At 38.2% G+C, this 24,924-nt stretch overlaps 1 protein-coding gene across 1 annotated transcript; it reads right to left on the reverse strand.

Annotated features, from left to right (window-relative positions):
• Positions 1-5,204: 5,204 nt before the first annotated feature.
• On the reverse strand, positions 5,205-24,367 carry CLRN3 (clarin 3; the record flags this gene model as incomplete). The annotated part of the gene is made up of 3 exons (XM_083364895.1): positions 5,205-5,476; positions 7,570-7,749; positions 24,142-24,367. The coding sequence occupies 3 exons, from the start codon at positions 24,365-24,367 to the stop codon at positions 5,205-5,207; spliced, it is 678 nt and encodes a 225-aa protein (XP_083221021.1).
• Positions 24,368-24,924: the final 557 nt, after the last annotated feature.

Here is a 24,924-nt window from a genome sequence, read left to right on the forward strand (position 1 = left end):
CTGTGAATGCTCCAGCACTGGAAGTTTTTAAGATTGGACAACCATTTGTCTGAAATGGTATAGGGTTTCCTGCCTGAGCAGGGTGTTGGACTAGCAGACCTCCAAGGCCCCTTCCAACTCTGTTATTCTGTTATTCTGTAATTAATGAGTACAGTCAAACTTCCTGCTATGAAAAAAAGGACTCAGTTGATCATAATATAGCCAAAGGCTTTTTTTTAATTGCTGTGATTTTTAATCTGGAATTAGGTTATTTTATAGCGACAAATCAAATTCTATCTTCAGCCCACTGTAATGCAATTGTATAACTTTACACAATTAGAAGTCAGAGTAGACTATAAATTACAGGTGACATGAACTGAAAAAGCAATATAGATTGAATATTATATGGAAATTGAAGTTCTTTTTTTGGAATAACTGACTAATTCAAGTTCCTTTTTTTGCTCTTCAAATATGGCACCCAGAACAGAGGGAAAGTTTTTTTTGTCATGCTGATAAAAGCAAAGCTCTTCTCTCAGGTACATTTTAAACATTCAAAATAAAAAGTGTGTTGCCTCTCCAGATCAGACAGTAATGCAGTGGTAACTCCCTGGGAATCCTTTGCTGTGTACATAATCATCCTTCATGCTTCATATTATTTATTGCATCAAAGACATAGAGATCCAATACAGCAAAGGAGCTTTCATTTAGAAACCTTAATTTCCTTCAGTGGAGCGTAAACAGGATGGAGTAAACAGGTTCTGGGGTTAGTTAATGAGAACTAAACCAAGATAGCTTTCATTAATAAAACAAGTAAACCCTTCCAGACCTACAATTTTATATCATATTTATAGATTTACTTTCCATCACTACCAATGTTTAAGCCTAAAATAATGAGACGCTTTGTACCCCCGGCTTAACAGGCACCATCAATTCTGCTTGAGGTGCAGAAATTTTCACAGTGAGCTTCAGTGAGCATTGTCACTGTTCTGCTGAGCCAACATCCATCATGCAACGTGATTAAATCTACAATCAGACTTTATAATAGAAACAGGGTATTTATATTATCAGGGAACTCCTGTCTTGGACTTGGGAAGTAGAGTGGCTCAGCATGGTTGAATTGCTATGTAGCAGCAGGAAACTGCTATCAGCATCGGACAAACTTTAGGAGATTATCCATTTTCATATAGAAATCACCTTGAGCACAGCTTCTCTCCAAAAATGATCAACTTGGAGGTTTCAGTAAGTTAAATATACTCTGTGCTCTTGATACAGAACTTTGATATAAAATGGCATGCAGATGATTTCTGAAGAACAGCAGAGATACAGGTCAGCTTTCAGTTGATAATACCACTTTACAATTGAGTTCAGTGAAAATGAGCCTCTAAATGACATGCTTGATGGAACTTAGATCTGAGGGTGAGGACCCTCAAACCCAATTAAGCCCATAATTAAAGAGCAAGCAGATTTTTTCTTTTTCTTGCATGACTTTTTCTGTGATAGCTAATTTTTCAGGCTCAGAAAATGATCACATTGGGTGCTGTACATGCAGAATTTGTTTTTCTCTTAATATCAGGGTAGTTGATAATTTGTGGATATTCTACTATGAAACTTGCACTTAAGTTCTCATGAATGGAAATGGAGACTAGAGGTCAGTTCCTAATCATTTGGCTTTGCTGTATAATAACTTAGCACACCCTGCATACAATGCTAATCGATGTGTTCTATGTCATTCTTTTATTGTAGAACACAAAGATCATCTGCTGGGAACCATGTTGCATGCCAATGCTGAATAAGATTAAAACAAGGGATGGCAGAAGTCAGAGCCCAAAATAGATAGTGCCATCCATTCTCTCACTTCTTTAAACACTGTTAACCAATTCATAGAACAGGGAACTGGGGAAAAGACAAACCGAGTTTGCTTGAGGTCATAATAGCTTACTTGCAAAGGATTTTTTAAATTAAGTTGGCCACATTAAATTAGGCCAAGGATTACATACATTCTTCCCCGTGGTAGCCTTTTGTCACTTTTCACATTGAAAGCAAGCGAATTAAGGTTGACACCTGCGTTCACTTTAGATTTGTGTTGCAGTTTTAAGGCTGATACCTGTGTTCGGTTTCAGTTTGTGCTGCAGTTTTGAAGCAATTTTACCCACAATGTTCAGAAACAATGAGAAGAAACCTGTCTGAGTTCAACAGAGTAAAAATTTGAGAACCAACAGCAGCAATACAATTCAGACAAAGCATTAGTCTTATTCTAGTCCAAGTTCAATAGAGTCCAAATAAGTATCAATAGCCAAGTTTCAAAGACAAGGCATTAACACTTCAGTTTATTTGGCAAGGAGTGGACGTGAAGCAAAATATAAAGCATGCAAGATTGGGCTGTCACAGCAAATTCCAGCACTGTACTCCACTCCATGTAGTCACTAAACAGAGAAAACTCCCAGTCTTCTCCTTCAGATACCCAGCACAAATTGGTCCTGATTTCTGGAGCCATGCTACTCAAAGCACCAGCCTCCTTCCAACTAGATAATCCTGCATTCTATTTTCCCCTCTTTCCTCTGGTGATGTTATGGTGGATAGAACCTTGGTTCAGAGTATGAAAGAAGAAAGACAGAATTTTACTTTATGTTGTGAATGAAGAATGAGCTGTCTTGCTCTGCTCTAGTAAGTGCTACATCTCAGCTTTCTTGGGTAGAACATTCATAGTTCTGCTGCCGGAATCAAGTTCCCTTCGTCCAGTGCGCTCTCACAGGGAGGGCCTTCTCAGGGTGCCGCCGGTTAAAGATTGCCGGTGGGTAACACCCAGGGGGAGGGCCTTCTCTGTGGGTGCGCCTGCCCTCTGGAACCAGCTGCCCGTGGAACGTAGGACTGCCCCCGACCTTCGTTCATTTCGCCGAGACCTGAAGACCTGGCTCTTCGAGCTCCCCGGCCCAGGCTGAGAGTTTTTAGTTTTTAATTGGGGTTTTTATTCTCAGGGATTAAATTTAATTCTTTTTAATTGTTTTTAATTTTTGTATCACTGTTTTAAGTACCCTGTAAACCGCCCTGAGTCCTTCAGGAAAGGGCAGTATATACATCCAATAAAATAAAAATAAATAATGACAGATAGAATTAAAACTATTGGTTTTTTTTCCCCTTTAACTAAAACCATGCTATTCAACACTATTTGATGCTCCGATAGAAGACACAAAGGTTATCTAGCAAAAAGGCTAGAGAAGAAAGCAATAGCTTGGATGGAGCCATATTTATAGTGATCTGCTTTTTTTTCTGCTGCCATTTGGTTCATTCAGGACTTGAGCTCCTGATGACTCATTTGGGAATGTATTAGAATTAATGAAGGAAAGATAAAATTGTGCCATTGTAAGTTAATATAAATAGAGAAGAGGTGGAAACTTTGCTCTGTCACTGGGTTTAACCACAGAGACAGAGCTATTATTTGTAGACATCATCTAATTTGATCAAATAATAAAACAAAACAGCATGTTATTTTCTTTAAAAAAAAGAAGTTAGTTTCCAAAATTTCGGTAGCTTTTTCTCTCAAATGCGGTTGCATTCATTTGTTCAAAATGTTCTGCTGTTCCTGACATACCTTTTAATTCTGTTATAGGAAGAGAAGTAGTTACAGCTGTTTGAAGATTCTTCTTGTTAGTCAGCAGAGATCCTATGTACTGATTTCCTTTTTTTTATTAAAGAGTTTTACAAAAACAAAATTTTACAATATATCCCCAAATCCCTCCCACCCCAAACCCCCCCACTTCCCCCCCCCACTTCCCAGAGCTAAATACAGGATTATAGTTACAATAATCATATTCTAAATAAAAATTATGCATAATATACAATTAACCAAATTCATAATGTGCTTTAACTCCCCTTTAACATAACTACAAACAAAGTACCACTAACAATATCCCACTAAAATCTACTCATAAGCTAAATGGAACTTTTTAGTCCCATATTTGTTCTGAATATAATTTATCCATCTCCTCCAAAGTGAAATATATCTTTCCTGTGAATGATCTTTCAAATAAGCAGAAATCTTAGACATTTCTGCAAGATTCGAAACTTTAAACACCCATTCTTCTATAGTGGGCAAACTATCCTTCTTCCAATATTGTCCCACCAGTAACCGTGCTGCTGTTATCATGTTCAACATCAAGTTAGTTTCTTTAACATCACAATCTACAACAATACCCAATAAAAACAATTGCGGAGAAAACTTTATCTTTCTCTTAAAAATCTTTTGAATGTTCCACCAAATTTTGATCCAAAAAGCTTTTATATTTCTACAAGTCCACCACATGTGAAAATAGGTAGCTTCTAAACTACCACATCTCCAACATTTAGACTGTAAATTAGGATACATGTTGGACAACTTCTTGGGATCCAGATGCCATCTATAAAACATTTTATAAAAATTTTCTCTTAAATTTTGAGTCTGAGTAAATTTAACATTTCTAACCCAAATTATCTCCCAGGTGTCCAACAAAATTGGTTCCTGAATATTTTGTGACCACTTTATCATACAGTCTTTAACCAGTTCCTGATTTCCTGAAAGATATTTTACCTTTTACTTTGAACTGGTTCCAAGTTAGCTCAAATGAAACTGACAAAGCAAAAGGGAACAGAAATTTAGAGCCGATGAATATCTCTAATAAATGGAAATATTATTTAAAATGCAATGAATTTTGAATACCGCAGAATTCTACAACAAACTGATTAAGCTAGTACACTGCATTTGATTTCAGATCACATACTTGTGTGAAACTTCATTTTACTTCTATTATACAATTTTGGAATGAAGCTGAAAAAAAATAATCTTATTTGGTGCCTTCAAATAACCAAATAGTGCTAGTCCCTGCAGGTTTTTTGGCAAGATTTTTCAGAAGTGTTTTGCCTTTGTCTCCTTCCTAGGTCTGAGTGAGAGTGATTGTCTCAAGGTCAACCAGCTGGCTTCATGCCTAAAAGAAGACTAGAACTCATGGTCTCCCTGTTTCTGTTGTGATGTTTTAACTGGTTCATGAAAGAAAATTATCAATTATAATAACAGCTATAGAAAAATTCAAGGGTTGACACTTCAAATACAAGTCCTAATATGTATTTATTCTTCATTTCCCTTCTATCTCATGATACCATGTAAGTCAATGAACCTCACATGACCGTAACTCCACACTTTATCTTGAAATGGAAGATTGCTCTGTTTGTCTTAAAGTAAAGAAATAATCACATTAAAATAAAATGCCATCCTTGGGTGCACTGTCCAAAGGTCTCTCTCGTTCCTTCTTCTTAGAATACTTTGCACGTTGATAGAAAACAATAATGATAATAGTTGTAGCATTGAGGGCAATTATAGCAAGCATGATCCAGTATGAATATCCATATGCGTTGGTTTGTTCAAAGTCCGTGGAAAATTTGCATTGTTTGATGGCCAGCTCCGAGGACAGTTTGTTTACTTCCACATTCACTGCAAACAGTATTAGGTTTAAGAGACAGCAGATGCCTAAAAGGAAAAAGAAAATATTGCTGATATTGTGTATTTCTCTGTTATGTTTAGTTCCTTAAATATAAAGCATGCTGAGTCAGTCAATTGCTTCTAGAATAGATTGAGATATGTAACAAGGGTCACCCACATGGAATTATATTTCTGCATACCAAAGTATTATAAAACAGCATCCTATATCTCACATGTGTTGGATGATAAGTCTCATCACCCACCCATTCCCCAGCCATCACACTGTGATGATTTTAGGATAATGGTTTTTATAGTTCATGTTCAAAGGCCTGGGTTGTAATAGGATTTTGCATAGGTTACGCATAGCATTTATATATTTTATAATATAATTTTCTGCCTTTCAATCCTGTTTTAAAAACAGGAATCTCTTGGGACAAATTCAGTATCAGAAACTGAGTTATTTTAGTAGTAGGATCATAAGGATAGCAAAGTACATCAAAAGAAACCTGATGTAAGTCTAATAGAAGACTGAAGGATTGTAGCTCCAGGGAAATGACTGAATGATTTCATTTTACAGTATAAAATTTCACTACTTTTTGATGTATATAAATGTAGCATAACCCCCTCAGAAGCTGCCAAAGCCCAGGCCCTCCAAGTCTCCCCTTTCAGTTACTCTCAGCAGCCGTGTTTTCAAGGTGTTGATAGAATTCCTTTTTAGCAGGAACTCACGCGGAGTGAAGGCGTGGAAGGTTCTCATTGTCAAAGGGGTTTACAGGAACAAAGATGACCAACCCCTAGCCATGGCAGTCAGTGCTGACAATGTTTATCAACTCCTTGGCAGTTATGACAATAATAGTCAATGGCTTGTAGCAGCCGCTTGGAAAAACGGGGGGTGAGGCCCTCTGGCTCCAGGCAGCAACAGAAAGCACGAGCGAAGATAGCCAGTGCTCCGCAGCAACAGCTCGCCTCACGAGGGCAGCTCCCCACAATGTCTACAGCTTGCACAGGTGATAATCATCAAAGTTTGGATGGCCGCTGGTCTTCAAAACAGTAACGACCAGCCTCTCCTTCTCTTCTGTCAGCACTTGTAGTCCCAGGTCTCTCTATGCCAAATCCCCCCCCCTTCCTTTCTAGTTAAAACCTGGTTTTAAAACCTCAGCAAGCTTTCCCTCTTCTCACTCTCAGTCTTCCCTTCGCTCAGGATATCCCCCTGCGAAAGAAAGCAATAAAACTCCGCTTTCTCACTCTCTCTCTCCTTCCCTCTATTTCAGAGGAAAAAAATCACATAAAACCCCAAACTCCTCTTCGGCTTCACCTGGTCTCTCCCCGACAACAACGACCCCACCGCCCCTTTCTCCTTCCCCTTTTCTTTCCTTCTGCCTGATCCATGCTCGCCGTGCCCAAACCAGCAGCAGCTGTCCGAGCTCCACTTCCCTCTCTCCGGCCAGACTCCTGCAAAGCCTTTCAGCCAGCCCTGCTACATAAAAAACAGTTTTTGTCTGCAAGTGTATTTCTATTTTTTTCCTCTTTAAGCAATATTTTTCTCTATTGCAATTTTACTCTTTAGGCTGCTCTCCCAAGAACTAAGGAAACCTCGTATTCTTTTCTTACTGGTTCAAGGAGCCAAAATAAGGTACGATGTGAAAGATTAATGATCAGATTGCCTAACATGTTTAACTTTTAAGAAACTTTGGGCTCAGATCTTTATAGGATCAGGGTGAATGGCATTTCTTCTGTGTCATTTCCATGATCAGGGTATTGGAAAGACCCAGTGGGCCTTTTGTTTTACAGATACATACATACATACAATACATATATAACAAAGTTACCAATAGATTTGAGAGAGAATAAGGATTTTTAGATTAGGAATACAGAGAAAGACTTAATTCACCTCTTCTTCTTCCCCTTTGCCCTTCCTCCTCCTCCTCCTCCTCCTCCTCCTCCTCCTCCTCCTCCTCCTCCATTCCAGCAACCTTGCATATTAGTTATTTAGCTATTGTTTGTCCCCAGTAGGATTTAAAATCCAGAAATAAAAACCAAAAGAACAATGAAAAGTCATATACAGTTGTTTGGTGTCTAAATGTAAGTGTATTAGATTATAAATTATTTGAAAAACATATGTACAAATGTACATTACTTACAAGACACAGAATTCCAGGTATAAACTCCAATAGGCCCCAAAAATGTTTGGTATGGGTTGCTGATAGTATTGTAACAGGTAAATCCAGAACTAAGGAAGGAACTGAGCATTGTAATAACCAGCAGAAATATAATTACACTAATGAAAATCTTCAAGGTATCATTTTCTAGAGCACCTGCAACTGAAAGATAATTATTCATAATTAGTATCGCAAGATGCAGAGATGATATAAATAATATCAATATAGACACATTTCACAAGAACCTGGTATCACCAGCAAAACATTAAAAGGCATTAGTTTCCATCAACTGCAGCTCAATTCATTAGATGCCTACAGTGAGTGGTTGGAAAAATAGCTACCAGACTTCTGTTTTTTGTTTTGCCATAGATGAACATCACTCTCTCTATGATGTCCACATGCATGAATTGATTTTTATAAAGATAATTTAAAATGTAAAAACATAGAATTAAAGAGGCAATTGGTGATAATGACGGCTCCTTTCAAATATGGCTGTGCATGTTGAATTTTTTGTTACCAACTGGAAGTTGTCCAGATAAAATGGAATCTTTTATAAAGATTCTGATCACATCAAGAAAATATGTGTAATGTTCTCTGGTATGAGAACACGAGCAATGACTAGAGCTATGGCTACAACTCATGGAACTATCAGCAATTCACTTTTAACAACAGATACCCAGAGACAACTACATCCCTCAAAAACGGATGCACAACAACTCAAAGAAATACGGCCGACCTCAACAAACAGATCGGTGACGCGCTCCATGAGCAGAGTGCAGACACCAACAGTATAAACGCAATCTCCCCACCCCAGTGTTCCATCCTGACGACGTTGGCACTTAGCCAATGAAAGCTTGATCTTTTAGCAATAAAAACTGTTTTAGTTTTTCTTATTCCATCCCAGTGTTCATTTAGTTTGTTTATATATATATATATATATATATATATATATATATATATATATATATATATATATATATATATATATATATATATATATATGTTTCAAATGTTAACTCTTTAGATTACCTTGCTAGGCCCCAAACATGGGGCAAATCTTTATTTCCTGTTTTCAGCCTATCTTGAAGGCTATCGAACAGGCAGTAGTCACACCGGACAATTCCTATATTTGTGTAAATTACTAACAAAGAATTAAAGGGAAACTGAAATGCATTTCTGACTTATTAGTCGTCATCAGCCAGCCATACCCTTCTGAGATTCGAACCATGGGCTGATTGCATATGAGGCAGTGTTATTTGCCTCTAAGCCACAAGGTCTCTCTCGCTCTGTTAGCTTTTTTTCTGCAAGGGAAGATATGTTTCAAATGTTAACTCTTTAGATTACCTTGCTAGGCCCCAAACATGGGGCAAATCTTTATTTCCTGTTTTCAGCCTATCTTGAAGGCTATCGAACAGGCAGTAGTCACACCGGACAATTCCTATATTTGTGTAAATTACTAACAAAGAATTAAAGGGAAACTGAAATGCATTTCTGACTTATTAGTCGTCATCAGCCAGCCATACCCTTCTGAGATTCGAACCATGGGCTGATTGCATATGAGGCAGTGTTATTTGCCTCTAAGCCACAAGGTCTCTCTCGCTCTGTTAGCTTTTTTTCTGCAAGGGAAGATATGTTTCAAATGTTAACTCTTTAGATTACCTTGCTAGGCCCCAAACATGGGGCAAATCTTTATTTCCTGTTTTCAGCCTATCTTGAAGGCTATCGAACAGGCAGTAGTCACACCGGACAATTCCTATATTTGTGTAAATTACTAACAAAGAATTAAAGGGAAACTGAAATGCATTTCTGACTTATTAGTCGTCATCAGCCAGCCATACCCTTCTGAGATTCGAACCATGGGCTGATTGCATATGAGGCAGTGTTATTTGCCTCTAAGCCACAAGGTCTCTCTCGCTCTGTTAGCTTTTTTTCTGCAAGGGAAGATATGTTTCAAATGTTAACTCTTTAGATTACCTTGCTAGGCCCCAAACATGGGGCAAATCTTTATTTCCTGTTTTCAGCCTATCTTGAAGGCTATCGAACAGGCAGTAGTCACACCGGACAATTCCTATATTTGTGTAAATTACTAACAAAGAATTAAAGGGAAACTGAAATGCATTTCTGACTTATTAGTCGTCATCAGCCAGCCATACCCTTCTGAGATTCGAACCATGGGCTGATTGCATATGAGGCAGTGTTATTTGCCTCTAAGCCACAAGGTCTCTCTCGCTCTGTTAGCTTTTTTTTTTCTGCAAGGGAAGATATGTTTCAAATGTTAACTCTTTAGATTACCTTGCTAGGCCCCAAACATGGGGCAAATCTTTATTTCCTGTTTTCAGCCTATCTTGAAGGCTATCGAACAGGCAGTAGTCACACCGGACAATTCCTATATTTGTGTAAATTACTAACAAAGAATTAAAGGGAAACTGAAATGCATTTCTGACTTATTAGTCGTCATCAGCCAGCCATACCCTTCTGAGATTCGAACCATGGGCTGATTGCATATGAGGCAGTGTTATTTGCCTCTAAGCCACAAGGTCTCTCTCGCTCTGTTAGCTTTTTTTCTGCAAGGGAAGATATGTTTCAAATGTTAACTCTTTAGATTACCTTGCTAGGCCCCAAACATGGGGCAAATCTTTATTTCCTGTTTTCAGCCTATCTTGAAGGCTATCGAACAGGCAGTAGTCACACCGGACAATTCCTATATTTGTGTAAATTACTAACAAAGAATTAAAGGGAAACTGAAATGCATTTCTGACTTATTAGTCGTCATCAGCCAGCCATACCCTTCTGAGATTCGAACCATGGGCTGATTGCATATGAGGCAGTGTTATTTGCCTCTAAGCCACAAGGTCTCTCTCGCTCTGTTAGCTTTTTTTCTGCAAGGGAAGATATGTTTCAAATGTTAACTCTTTAGATTACCTTGCTAGGCCCCAAACATGGGGCAAATCTTTATTTCCTGTTTTCAGCCTATCTTGAAGGCTATCGAACAGGCAGTAGTCACACCGGACAATTCCTATATTTGTGTAAATTACTAACAAAGAATTAAAGGGAAACTGAAATGCATTTCTGACTTATTAGTCGTCATCAGCCAGCCATACCCTTCTGAGATTCGAACCATGGGCTGATTGCATATGAGGCAGTGTTATTTGCCTCTAAGCCACAAGGTCTCTCTCGCTCTGTTAGCTTTTTTTCTGCAAGGGAAGATATGTTTCAAATGTTAACTCTTTAGATTACCTTGCTAGGCCCCAAACATGGGGCAAATCTTTATTTCCTGTTTTCAGCCTATCTTGAAGGCTATCGAACAGGCAGTAGTCACACCGGACAATTCCTATATTTGTGTAAATTACTAACAAAGAATTAAAGGGAAACTGAAATGCATTTCTGACTTATTAGTCGTCATCAGCCAGCCATACCCTTCTGAGATTCGAACCATGGGCTGATTGCATATGAGGCAGTGTTATTTGCCTCTAAGCCACAAGGTCTCTCTCGCTCTGTTAGCTTTTTTTCTGCAAGGGAAGATATGTTTCAAATGTTAACTCTTTAGATTACCTTGCTAGGCCCCAAACATGGGGCAAATCTTTATTTCCTGTTTTCAGCCTATCTTGAAGGCTATCGAACAGGCAGTAGTCACACCGGACAATTCCTATATTTGTGTAAATTACTAACAAAGAATTAAAGGGAAACTGAAATGCATTTCTGACTTATTAGTCGTCATCAGCCAGCCATACCCTTCTGAGATTCGAACCATGGGCTGATTGCATATGAGGCAGTGTTATTTGCCTCTAAGCCACAAGGTCTCTCTCGCTCTGTTAGCTTTTTTTCTGCAAGGGAAGATATGTTTCAAATGTTAACTCTTTAGATTACCTTGCTAGGCCCCAAACATGGGGCAAATCTTTATTTCCTGTTTTCAGCCTATCTTGAAGGCTATCGAACAGGCAGTAGTCACACCGGACAATTCCTATATTTGTGTAAATTACTAACAAAGAATTAAAGGGAAACTGAAATGCATTTCTGACTTATTAGTCGTCATCAGCCAGCCATACCCTTCTGAGATTCGAACCATGGGCTGATTGCATATGAGGCAGTGTTATTTGCCTCTAAGCCACAAGGTCTCTCTCGCTCTGTTAGCTTTTTTTCTGCAAGGGAAGATATGTTTCAAATGTTAACTCTTTAGATTACCTTGCTAGGCCCCAAACATGGGGCAAATCTTTATTTCCTGTTTTCAGCCTATCTTGAAGGCTATCGAACAGGCAGTAGTCACACCGGACAATTCCTATATTTGTGTAAATTACTAACAAAGAATTAAAGGGAAACTGAAATGCATTTCTGACTTATTAGTCGTCATCAGCCAGCCATACCCTTCTGAGATTCGAACCATGGGCTGATTGCATATGAGGCAGTGTTATTTGCCTCTAAGCCACAAGGTCTCTCTCGCTCTGTTAGCTTTTTTTCTGCAAGGGAAGATATGTTTCAAATGTTAACTCTTTAGATTACCTTGCTAGGCCCCAAACATGGGGCAAATCTTTATTTCCTGTTTTCAGCCTATCTTGAAGGCTATCGAACAGGCAGTAGTCACACCGGACAATTCCTATATTTGTGTAAATTACTAACAAAGAATTAAAGGGAAACTGAAATGCATTTCTGACTTATTAGTCGTCATCAGCCAGCCATACCCTTCTGAGAATTAATCTAAAGAGTTAACATTTGAAACATATCTTCCCTTGCAGAAAAAAAGCTAACAGAGCGAGAGAGACCTTGTGGCTTAGAGGCAAATAACACTGCCTCATATGCAATCAGCCCATGGTTCGAATCTCAGAAGGGTATGGCTGGCTGATGACGACTAATAAGTCAGAAATGCATTTCAGTTTCCCTTTAATTCTTTGTTAGTAATTTACACAAATATAGGAATTGTCCGGTGTGACTACTGCCTGTTCGATAGCCTTCAAGATAGGCTGAAAACAGGAAATAAAGATTTGCCCCATGTTTGGGGCCTAGCAAGGTAATCTAAAGAGTTAACATTTGAAACATATCTTCCCTTGCAGAAAAAAAGCTAACAGAGCGAGAGAGACCTTGTGGCTTAGAGGCAAATAACACTGCCTCATATGCAATCAGCCCATGGTTCGAATCTCAGAAGGGTATGGCTGGCTGATGACGACTAATAAGTCAGAAATGCATTTCAGTTTCCCTTTAATTCTTTGTTAGTAATTTACACAAATATAGGAATTGTCCGGTGTGACTACTGCCTGTTCGATAGCCTTCAAGATAGGCTGAAAACAGGAAATAAAGATTTGCCCCATGTTTGGGGCCTAGCAAGGTAATCTAAAGAGTTAACATTTGAAACATATCTTCCCTTGCAGAAAAAAAGCTAACAGAGCGAGAGAGACCTTGTGGCTTAGAGGCAAATAACACTGCCTCATATGCAATCAGCCCATGGTTCGAATCTCAGAAGGGTATGGCTGGCTGATGACGACTAATAAGTCAGAAATGCATTTCAGTTTCCCTTTAATTCTTTGTTAGTAATTTACACAAATATAGGAATTGTCCGGTGTGACTACTGCCTGTTCGATAGCCTTCAAGATAGGCTGAAAACAGGAAATAAAGATTTGCCCCATGTTTGGGGCCTAGCAAGGTAATCTAAAGAGTTAACATTTGAAACATATCTTCCCTTGCAGAAAAAAAGCTAACAGAGCGAGAGAGACCTTGTGGCTTAGAGGCAAATAACACTGCCTCATATGCAATCAGCCCATGGTTCGAATCTCAGAAGGGTATGGCTGGCTGATGACGACTAATAAGTCAGAAATGCATTTCAGTTTCCCTTTAATTCTTTGTTAGTAATTTACACAAATATAGGAATTGTCCGGTGTGACTACTGCCTGTTCGATAGCCTTCAAGATAGGCTGAAAACAGGAAATAAAGATTTGCCCCATGTTTGGGGCCTAGCAAGGTAATCTAAAGAGTTAACATTTGAAACATATCTTCCCTTGCAGAAAAAAAGCTAACAGAGCGAGAGAGACCTTGTGGCTTAGAGGCAAATAACACTGCCTCATATGCAATCAGCCCATGGTTCGAATCTCAGAAGGGTATGGCTGGCTGATGACGACTAATAAGTCAGAAATGCATTTCAGTTTCCCTTTAATTCTTTGTTAGTAATTTACACAAATATAGGAATTGTCCGGTGTGACTACTGCCTGTTCGATAGCCTTCAAGATAGGCTGAAAACAGGAAATAAAGATTTGCCCCATGTTTGGGGCCTAGCAAGGTAATCTAAAGAGTTAACATTTGAAACATATCTTCCCTTGCAGAAAAAAAGCTAACAGAGCGAGAGAGACCTTGTGGCTTAGAGGCAAATAACACTGCCTCATATGCAATCAGCCCATGGTTCGAATCTCAGAAGGGTATGGCTGGCTGATGACGACTAATAAGTCAGAAATGCATTTCAGTTTCCCTTTAATTCTTTGTTAGTAATTTACACAAATATAGGAATTGTCCGGTGTGACTACTGCCTGTTCGATAGCCTTCAAGATAGGCTGAAAACAGGAAATAAAGATTTGCCCCATGTTTGGGGCCTAGCAAGGTAATCTAAAGAGTTAACATTTGAAACATATCTTCCCTTGCAGAAAAAAAGCTAACAGAGCGAGAGAGACCTTGTGGCTTAGAGGCAAATAACACTGCCTCATATGCAATCAGCCCATGGTTCGAATCTCAGAAGGGTATGGCTGGCTGATGACGACTAATAAGTCAGAAATGCATTTCAGTTTCCCTTTAATTCTTTGTTAGTAATTTACACAAATATAGGAATTGTCCGGTGTGACTACTGCCTGTTCGATAGCCTTCAAGATAGGCTGAAAACAGGAAATAAAGATTTGCCCCATGTTTGGGGCCTAGCAAGGTAATCTAAAGAGTTAACATTTGAAACATATCTTCCCTTGCAGAAAAAAAGCTAACAGAGCGAGAGAGACCTTGTGGCTTAGAGGCAAATAACACTGCCTCATATGCAATCAGCCCATGGTTCGAATCTCAGAAGGGTATGGCTGGCTGATGACGACTAATAAGTCAGAAATGCATTTCAGTTTCCCTTTAATTCTTTGTTAGTAATTTACACAAATATAGGAATTGTCCGGTGTGACTACTGCCTGTTCGATAGCCTTCAAGATAGGCTGAAAACAGGAAATAAAGATTTGCCCCATGTTTGGGGCCTAGCAAGGTAATCTAAAGAGTTAACATTTGAAACATATCTTCCCTTGCAGAAAAAAAGCTAACAGAGCGAGAGAGACCTTGTGGCTTAGAGGCAAATAACACTGCCTCATATGCAATCAGCCCATGGTTCGAATCTCAGAAGGGTATGGCTGGCTGATGACGACTAATAAGTCAGAAATGCATTTCAGTTTCCCTTTAATTCTTTGTTAGTAATTTACACAAATATAGGAATTGTCCGGTGTGACTACTGCCTGTTCGATAGCCTTCAAGATAGGCTGAAAACAGGAAATAAAGATTTGCCCCATGTTTGGGGCCTAGCAAGGTAATCTAAAGAGTTAACATTTGAAACATATCTTCCCTTGCAGAAAAAAAGCTAACAGAGCGAGAGAGACCTTGTGGCTTAGAGGCAAATAACACTGCCTCATATGCAATCAGCCCATGGTTCGAATCTCAGAAGGGTATGGCTGGCTGATGACGACTAATAAGTCAGAAATGCATTTCAGTTTCCCTTTAATTCTTTGTTAGTAATTTACACAAATATAGGAATTGTCCGGTGTGACTACTGCCTGTTCGATAGCCTTCAAGATAGGCTGAAAACAGGAAATAAAGATTTGCCCCATGTTTGGGGCCTAGCAAGGTAATCTAAAGAGTTAACATTTGAAACATATCTTCCCTTGCAGAAAAAAAGCTAACAGAGCGAGAGAGACCTTGTGGCTTAGAGGCAAATAACACTGCCTCATATGCAATCAGCCCATGGTTCGAATCTCAGAAGGGTATGGCTGGCTGATGACGACTAATAAGTCAGAAATGCATTTCAGTTTCCCTTTAATTCTTTGTTAGTAATTTACACAAATATAGGAATTGTCCGGTGTGACTACTGCCTGTTCGATAGCCTTCAAGATAGGCTGAAAACAGGAAATAAAGATTTGCCCCATGTTTGGGGCCTAGCAAGGTAATCTAAAGAGTTAACATTTGAAACATATCTTCCCTTGCAGAAAAAAAGCTAACAGAGCGAGAGAGACCTTGTGGCTTAGAGGCAAATAACACTGCCTCATATGCAATCAGCCCATGGTTCGAATCTCAGAAGGGTATGGCTGGCTGATGACGACTAATAAGTCAGAAATGCATTTCAGTTTCCCTTTAATTCTTTGTTAGTAATTTACACAAATATAGGAATTGTCCGGTGTGACTACTGCCTGTTCGATAGCCTTCAAGATAGGCTGAAAACAGGAAATAAAGATTTGCCCCATGTTTGGGGCCTAGCAAGGTAATCTAAAGAGTTAACATTTGAAACATATCTTCCCTTGCAGAAAAAAAGCTAACAGAGCGAGAGAGACCTTGTGGCTTAGAGGCAAATAACACTGCCTCATATGCAATCAGCCCATGGTTCGAATCTCAGAAGGGTATGGCTGGCTGATGACGACTAATAAGTCAGAAATGCATTTCAGTTTCCCTTTAATTCTTTGTTAGTAATTTACACATATATATATATATATATATATATATAAAAGAAAAACTGGATGACTTCCTCACACACCTCAATAGCCTACACCCAAAAATACAATTCACCATGGAAACAGAAGCTAACAATCAACTTCCCTTCCTTGATGTCTTAGTCTACAAGAAATCCAACGGCTCCTTAGGACACACCATCTACCATAAAAAAACACACACAAACCGCTATCTGAATGCACTCTCACACCACCACCCAGCACAGATCAACTCCGTAGCCAAGACACTCATCTCCAGAACAAAACACCTAGCTGATGAACAACACCAAAAAACCGAACTACACACTCTCACTAATGTACTAACAGCCAATGGATTCCAAAGAAACACGATTACCAACTTAATCCTAAGAGAGACACCCACAAAAACCCAAGACAGAGAACAAGAAAATGGCAAAGCCCTCCTCCCATACTTAAAAGGGACCACAGACAGAATCAGCAAGGTCCTCCAAAAACACAACATCAAAAAAGCATTCTACACAGACAGAAAAATATCCACCATCCTAAGAAACCCCAAGGACATAATTGGCTTAGAAAACCAAGGAGTATACGAAATCCCATGCACCACCTGCCCCACCACATACATCGGACAGACCAACAGAAGAATAAGTGCACGCATTGAAGAGCACAAAAACTCACTCAGAAAAGGAGAACAAACTTCATCCCTGGTCCAACACTTTGAAGCCACGGGACATGAAATTGATTTTAAAAAAACCAAAACTATCGCCAAAATTGAACATTTTAACAACAGAATAATCAGAGAAGCCATTGAGATAGAAAAACACCCCCACAGCATAAACAAACGAGATGATACCTCTCGCCTACCAACCATTTGGAAACCCGCCTTGATTGACAGACGAGTCCCAACCACCAAGAATGATAGACCCAAACTCATGATAACACCACATGACATCACCACCACACAACCATTCAAAAAGCAAATCCGAACCCACAATGATAACGAGGCACAACCACAAAACAGAAACCTAACTACAGCTGCAACATCAGCCACTTTAAACCCTTCCAAACCACACAATAAGCAAACTGACACCCACTATAAAAACATGACACCACCACAAACACGAAGCCAAACAAAAGCAGCACAACTCACCAGCTCAGGTCTAAGGCTGGCAGCTGAGACCAGCCCATCCACTCAAAACACACCCCCACCCAATCAGAACACACCCACCATTCAAAACACACTCCCACCCAATCAGAACACACTTACTCCCCCACCCAATCAGAGCACACCTCCACCCACAGAACACACCCCCTCTGGCAGTTTAAAAAAGAGGAACAAACAGCCACATGCTTCTCCCAGAAGAAGGAAGCAGAAGCCACCAGCCTGATGATGACGGATGGGATTCCGTCGAAACGTCGCCCCTACACCTTTAGTTCTATGCGGGAAAAAACCCGAATAACCAAAGATCCACATATGAACACCCGCGAAAACCTCAGAAAACAAATTATATATATATATATATATATATATATATATATATATATATATATATATATATATACCGTATATATATATACCGTATATATATATACCGTATATATATATATATATATATATATATATATATATATATATATATATATATATATATATATATGTATATGTGTATATATATATATATATATATATATATGTAGATCTAGAGTCTCGGGTTTCTTCCCGCGTTCCTTTCATCTTCAGAAAGTTGTGGCGACGTTTCGACGAAATCCCATCCGTCATCATCAGGCCGGAGTGTTCCTCCTGCTGCTGCTTTCAGGAGCAAATATATATATTTGTTTTCGTAGATTCTCGCGGGTGTCTGTATGTGTAGATCTAGAGTCTCGGGTTTCTTCCCGCGTTCCTTTCATCTTTCTGAAGATGAAAGGAACGCGGGAAGAAACCCGAGACTCTAGATCTACACACACACACACACACACACACACACACACACACACACACACACATATATATATATATATATATATATATATATATATATATATATATATATATATATATATATATATATAGTATATAAAATAAAGGGAACACAAAATAAGACATCCTACTATTAAATACAGTACATTGTGTTGTTTAAGTGTTCCCTTTATTTTTTTGAGCATTATATATATATATATATATATATATGCTTGTAAACTATTTAGATTACCTTGCTAGGCCCCAAACATGGGACAAATCTTTATTTCCTGTTTCAGCCTAACCGAAGGCCATCGACAGGCAGTAGTCACAACAGTGACAGATCATATCTGTGTAAATTTTTTAGATTTCTAACAAAGAATTAAAGGGAGACTGATAAGCATTTCAAACTTATTTGTTTTCATCAGTCAGCCATACCCTTCTGAGATTCGAACCTGGGCTGATTGCATATTAGGCAGTTGTTTTTACCTCTAGGCCACAAGCTCTATCTCACTTTGTTAGCTGAGAAGCAAGGGTGATATGTGTTAAATGCTTGTAAACTATTTAGATTACCTTGCTAAGCCCCAAACATGGGACAAATCTTTATTTCCTGTTTCAATATGATCATATCATATATGATCTGTCACTGTTGTGACTACTGCCTGTCGATGGCCTTCGGTTAGGCTGAAACAGAAAATAAAGATTTGTCCCATGTTTGGGGCCTAGCAAGGTAATCTAAATAGTTAACAAGCATTTAACATATATATATATAATATATATACATTATATATATATATATGTACAATTCACACAATTAATTAATCTCTATTGAGATCTTTGAGAATGTGGTTAGTCCCTGCTATGCATTCGTTATTCTTGGATCTGAATAGCGTTAGGACCTGTAGAAATTAGGAATTATTCTCAGCACTCTTAGGAATCCTTCCTCTCTTTCTCTCTTCTATTACTTCTTGTCAAAAAAAAAACCTGAGAAAAGTCTTTGATTTTATTTCTTAATCTTCCCAATTTCTTGAACAATGTTCAAGATAAACTGTTCCTTGTTTATCTTATTAGAATTGTTTTCTAATTCTTTTATTTTCTGATGTTTGTGAGCTTTCTTTATAGGTACAAGGTGCTGCTGTACATCTCTCCTCTAATACGCAACCTGTCTGGCTGTCTCTTTTTCCTGATTTTTTTTTTAATCTTGTGGGAGTAGTTAACCTCATAATAATTTCCCCAAGAATTTATCTGTAGAGTAGAACAGCAATGAAGCTGCAATCTGCGTGAGAGATTATTGCATTATGAAAGGCATATCGCCTAGTTTCAACCGTCTCATAATATCAAAGTAAGCTTAAGAACAAGGCATTTTCTTCCCATTAGAATTTCACTAGTATATTTTTCTTTTCTGGGAAAAAAAATCAAAGCCATTTGTTTTCTGACAAACAAAAGGAAACTAGAACATTTTGGCATAGCACTAATAATTTGATGTAGTGATTTAATATTTCAAGGACGTGATTAAATTTTATCCCATAATTCTTTGCCAAAATCCTCTGTTTTAAAAAGTAGAACAAAGAGAGAAAAATATACTTTGTATGCATTTTTAAAATAAAAACAAAAGGCACAACTATTTCCGCTAAAATATATGCATTCAAACATAATACAGCAACATATTTATGCATTTTCTTAAATTGTCTATTGTTCACATCATAACAAGTTCATCTTGAGAGTAGGCCATCTGTATGTATGCACAGAAATGTCTGCAAAGGGGGTTGATTTCTTTATAAGAATTTCAAATACTTATGCTTGCTTAGAAATGGCTAAATGTTGGCAACATATTTTAAATCAAACCTAAACTGAACAAAATTGTTAGTCTCCTTTGATGTATGGTTAAACATTTCAAACATAACGGGTTGGGAATTTATTTAAGAATGAAATATTTTTAATGTTGGGAGGTGAGAAATAGCTTATGAAATGCAGGATCTCATTCTAGGATTCTCTGGAAAGCCCAAGAAAGCCTACAGTCATTTATTACACAACATAAATCACAAATGGCAGCCTAATAAGTGTCTGCTAGTTTAATTGTGCATCGTGGTTTGCGCATTTAGAATGCAAAATGTAAGAGAAGAGATCAAATTTATTGTTTAGTCAAGGAAGGCTCATGAGAAATCTGGAGGATAGTATCAGATGCCTTATTGTGGTAAGGCTACTAATTAACTGACCTTTTAATATTCAAGCAAATTACTCTTGCCAACAAATTTCAAGCTACCCAAGAAATGTTATGCACAATAGCCTCTGTATAATTCATACTGCAGCGCTTTGCACACTTAGTTATCTTGCTAGGTTCCATCAAGAACAGCAGAAGATATATATTAAATTGTCTTATGGTACATAATAAAATGTATTTTATACTCTCATAAAATATGAAAAATAATATATGTTCTGATATAAGAATTATTCTTATTTATTAGGCTCAGCATAGCCATTCACGTGACGTTCAATAAGGAGAAGCAGCTTAATTTAACATAATACACAGCTTTTAATAATGGCATTCATATATTATGTGTTGAAAAGTGGGGTAAGAGGCTGACAGCCCTTAGAGGTAGTCCAGACAAGCAACCAAAACCATGAGAACTAGCATTATTACAAATTACAATAATAGAATCTTGCAAGTCTGAAAGCACTCTCCACTCCCCTTGTCTTTACTTTTCAGAGAACTAGGAAGGGTCCCTTCCAGTGCTTTTTTTGTAAAAGAAAAAGGTGCTGGAACTCACACATGTCATACAACCCGCCTTGCCTACCCTACAAGGTTCCATCCAAAAAAGGTGCCGGAACTCCATTCTGAGCGTTCTAAGAGGAAAAAAGCCCTGGTCCCTTCTAAGATGCTTTCTCTAGCCCCATTCCTTTTGTGGGCAGAGATATCTCTTGTCTAGGCTATTGTCTAGACTATCTAGACTATGGCACCTCTTCCTAAGGTTATTCTCAGAGCCCATTATGGTGGGGAGGGTTAGCAGTAATGACTGTAATGACCTTTCTCCTATTGCCTTTTCTTTTCACAACTGTTAGCTTTGAGTTTGGAGGCACTACTTAGCTATCATGTCTAATAATGTGGTTGATACTGACACCACACTGACTGCTTTTGAGAATGACCTGTGATGGGACTTGGATATTAGTGTGTCCCTCCTAATACAACCAGATCTTGCTTTTCATTGATATCAATGATCAGTGATACCATCTGTATCGCTTCTAACAATTTGGACTGGTGTTGTTTCCATTTGGTGGTAATAGGAACAGAGAGATTGAATCTTAAAGTCCTTCTTTATGGAATGCCCAAGGCTCTGTTCTCTCATCCCGCATATTTAGCATGTAGCTGAACTCAAAGGAAGATGTCACTTACTAATACAAGGTCAGTCAAAATCCTGTCTTTATCAGTACATGACCTTGAGCTAAACAGGAGATACAGTTGAACATTGCCTTAGTGCTAAACATTATGAGAGTGCGGATGTGAAAAAGAGCCTGAGATGCAATCTCTCTAAGAGAGAGTAGATGTGGTTTTGGATTTAGCTAGGCCAGCAATGTCTCAAAGGTGCTCTTTCAGGAGGCAACTGGACAAGAAGGTCCAGTTACCTGCTGAAAAAGCACCTTTGGAACAACCATGACCTGGATGACTAAGAATCTCCATAGACACTAAGCCAGTGATACAGTATTTTATTCATTAGTTAGGTCAGATTTGCATGCCTCTGGACTGAACTAATTTGCCTGAATAACATCCACTACAGTACTATTTTAGCTGTACTGTTGATACTGATGTGGAGAGAGGACTTCTTTGTTATTCTGCTTCACTGCTGCACGAGTGCTTTTGGGGGCCTCCCGATACTCCCATATTACACCTCTGCTCCGTGAGCTGCACTGGCTTCCAGTTGCCTTCCGGGTGAAATTCAAGGTGCTAGTGATGACATACAAAGCCCTACATGACATGGGTCCGGATTACCTATGGGAGCACCTGCTGCCAGCGTCAACATCCCTCCGTCCTGTGCGCTCCCACAGAGAGGGCCTCCTCAGGGTGCCACCGGTGAGAGAATGTCGGCTGGTGGCCCCCAGGGGGAGAGCATTCTCGGTGGGTGCGCCAATCCTTTGGAACCGCTTACCAGCTGAAATCCGGATGGCCCCCGACCTTCGCTCCTTCCGGCGTGATCTAAAAACCTATCTATTCCAACAAGCCGGCCTGGCCTGAGGGATTTGGGTTTTAAATTTTTTTATTTTTATTGTATTCTTACTTTATTGCTCTGTACACAGCCCTGAGTCCTCCGGGAGAAGGGCGGTATATAAAAATAAATAAATAAATAAATAAATAAATAACCCTTTTCAGTGTTTGCAGTAGTAATATAGAATAATATTAAAACCATATCAGTTAACAGTTACCCCTTTATTATTTAAAAAAACTATTGGATTCTCTGATTTTATTTTAAATTTTACACAGGTGATTCTTTTCTGTGGTCCATCACAAGTTCATTTGCATATTAATTAGTAAATCTATAAATATGAAAGCTCAGTTTGTAAATAGCGTGTAAATAACGTGTATTAAGTATAATAAGTGTAAATAACATAATAAATTCCAGTATAATATAGAAAGGCCTCAGTAAATGTAACAGTTAAAATCAAAGAACATTTGGCTGGATTGTACCATCGTAGCATCACAAGTAGGAACACTATACAGATTGATAAAAGACAGTTTTCTGTGAAAATATCCTAGAACTCCTGCATAGAACTGAAGACTGTGAGGATCAGGTGCTGTTTCACACTGATGCCTATTCAGCAACTAAGTTTTCTGTTTTTCTCATATATTTTAAATTTTTCAGCATCTTATTAAAATATAAGAAAATAAGAAGATAGCCAGAGCCAGATAAATTAAGATGACTGTCACATGCATCTACAAAATGTGCAGGACTTCGATATCATTGCCTATTTTTTTTTTTTTACATTCCACTGGGGATTCCGCTGATCAAAGACAGATTAGGTTCCCAAAGTGATCAACCAGCTGGAGATGAGCCTGATAAAAAGTTCAGCTTTTACTTTTACAGCAACTGGGTTTCAGAAAAATACTCCAAGTAATATGAAACAATGTATGGCACTCTGATTAAAAACTTTATGTTCCATGAACTTCCTTATAAAGTTATCTAGGTGATCTAATTGTTGAAGTAGTGCATTTATTCATTCAAAAATCATTATCAAAGTAAAATTAAATTATTTATGTCACATTTATTTTTCTCCTTCTCCTTCTCCTGATTTTACTTTTACTTTCTCGCAATTGCTTTCTTGTCCCATGTATTCCTAGCCTGCTTCTCCTGCTGCTACTCCTATTGGATTGCTGGGAAAATGGAACTACTTGATTAATCGTTGATAATTCAATGATTCCAAGAATTTTTTTAAAAAACAGTCCAAGCAATGCTATTGCTACATTGCATTTGACTGAATTCTACAAATTAACTACATGGAGGGCTTAGTGAAATGCACCTTTGTAATTACCTGAACATTTACAATAATGCACATTATATACAAGGCATTTATTAAGTTATTATTATTATTGCTATTGTTATTATTAATATGGCTAGTAATGTTATCAGGTTTTTAAAGTTTGCTTGTAAAAACTTCTTATAGGTTATTTATTGTACAACAATTTCCTCATGAAAGACTTTACAATAAATGTAAATGCCTTACAGTAGTGAATAAACAATGAATGCTTGGCTGAAAGTTTACAATAGTAAACAAAACTAGCTACTCCCAACAATAGGAGAGAGAGTGAGAGTGAGAGTGAGAGTGAGAGAGAGAGAGAGAGAGAGAGAGAGAGAGAGAGAGAGAGAGAGAGAGAGAGAGAGAGAGAGAGAGAGAGATTTTGGCCAATGACCAGCATTATTGCCTTCACTTGTTATTTACCTTGAAAACTGGTGTGAGGTGAACCAATTCCAGGAGATACATCTGAGCAAACCCCTTGAAAAAGTCCGTATGTAATTATCATCTTCATACTGGAATTACCTTTGGAATTGGTAATGTCACTTGATACCCAGTTCTTAGTTGCAAGCACAGTGCAAACTATAGCAAAAGAGCATAGGCTGGTGAAAAAAGCAGAGGCGAACATCAAGGTTTTTCTCCTGGATGGCATTTTGTTAGAAAGAGAAGAGAGTTTTCCTAAACTATAACAAGGTTTCTCCACCAACACGGAGTTCTGCAGTTCTTTTGATGAGAAGCCCAGTCTATGAAGACTTTGCCACTCTTCCAGAAAAAAATGAGAGCACATTGCCCACACCATAAACTTTGTACTAACAGTAATGGTAATAAAGAAATAAAATAGCTGAACTTTGGTCTGCAGTAAAACATTACCATGGTGACAAGGAAAATACTCAGTTCATGACGTACGGAGACTTTCATAAATGAAAGTCTTTATCTCCATAAGGCAAATGATGAAACAATTATTTATAGCATCATCCAGAATGCATGATATTTCTACAGTTTTTTGTGTCATGGCTTTAAAAAACACATGGCAAGTTTAAAGATTGCTTTATTGTGGAAGAGCTGAATGGCATATACACTCCACCCTCTTTTAAGATTAAGTGGTGGTTCAGCAAAGGGTTTGCTAAGGAAAAGCACAACTATGCTTACCATCTAACTTCAGCTTTCCTTGGCTTTTACTGGTCTACAAATGACATAAATGCAAAGATT

The sequence above is a fragment of the Vipera ursinii genome (genome assembly GCF_947247035.1).
Source record: "Vipera ursinii genome assembly, chromosome: 5".
NCBI classification, from domain to species: domain Eukaryota; kingdom Metazoa; phylum Chordata; class Lepidosauria; order Squamata; family Viperidae; genus Vipera; species Vipera ursinii.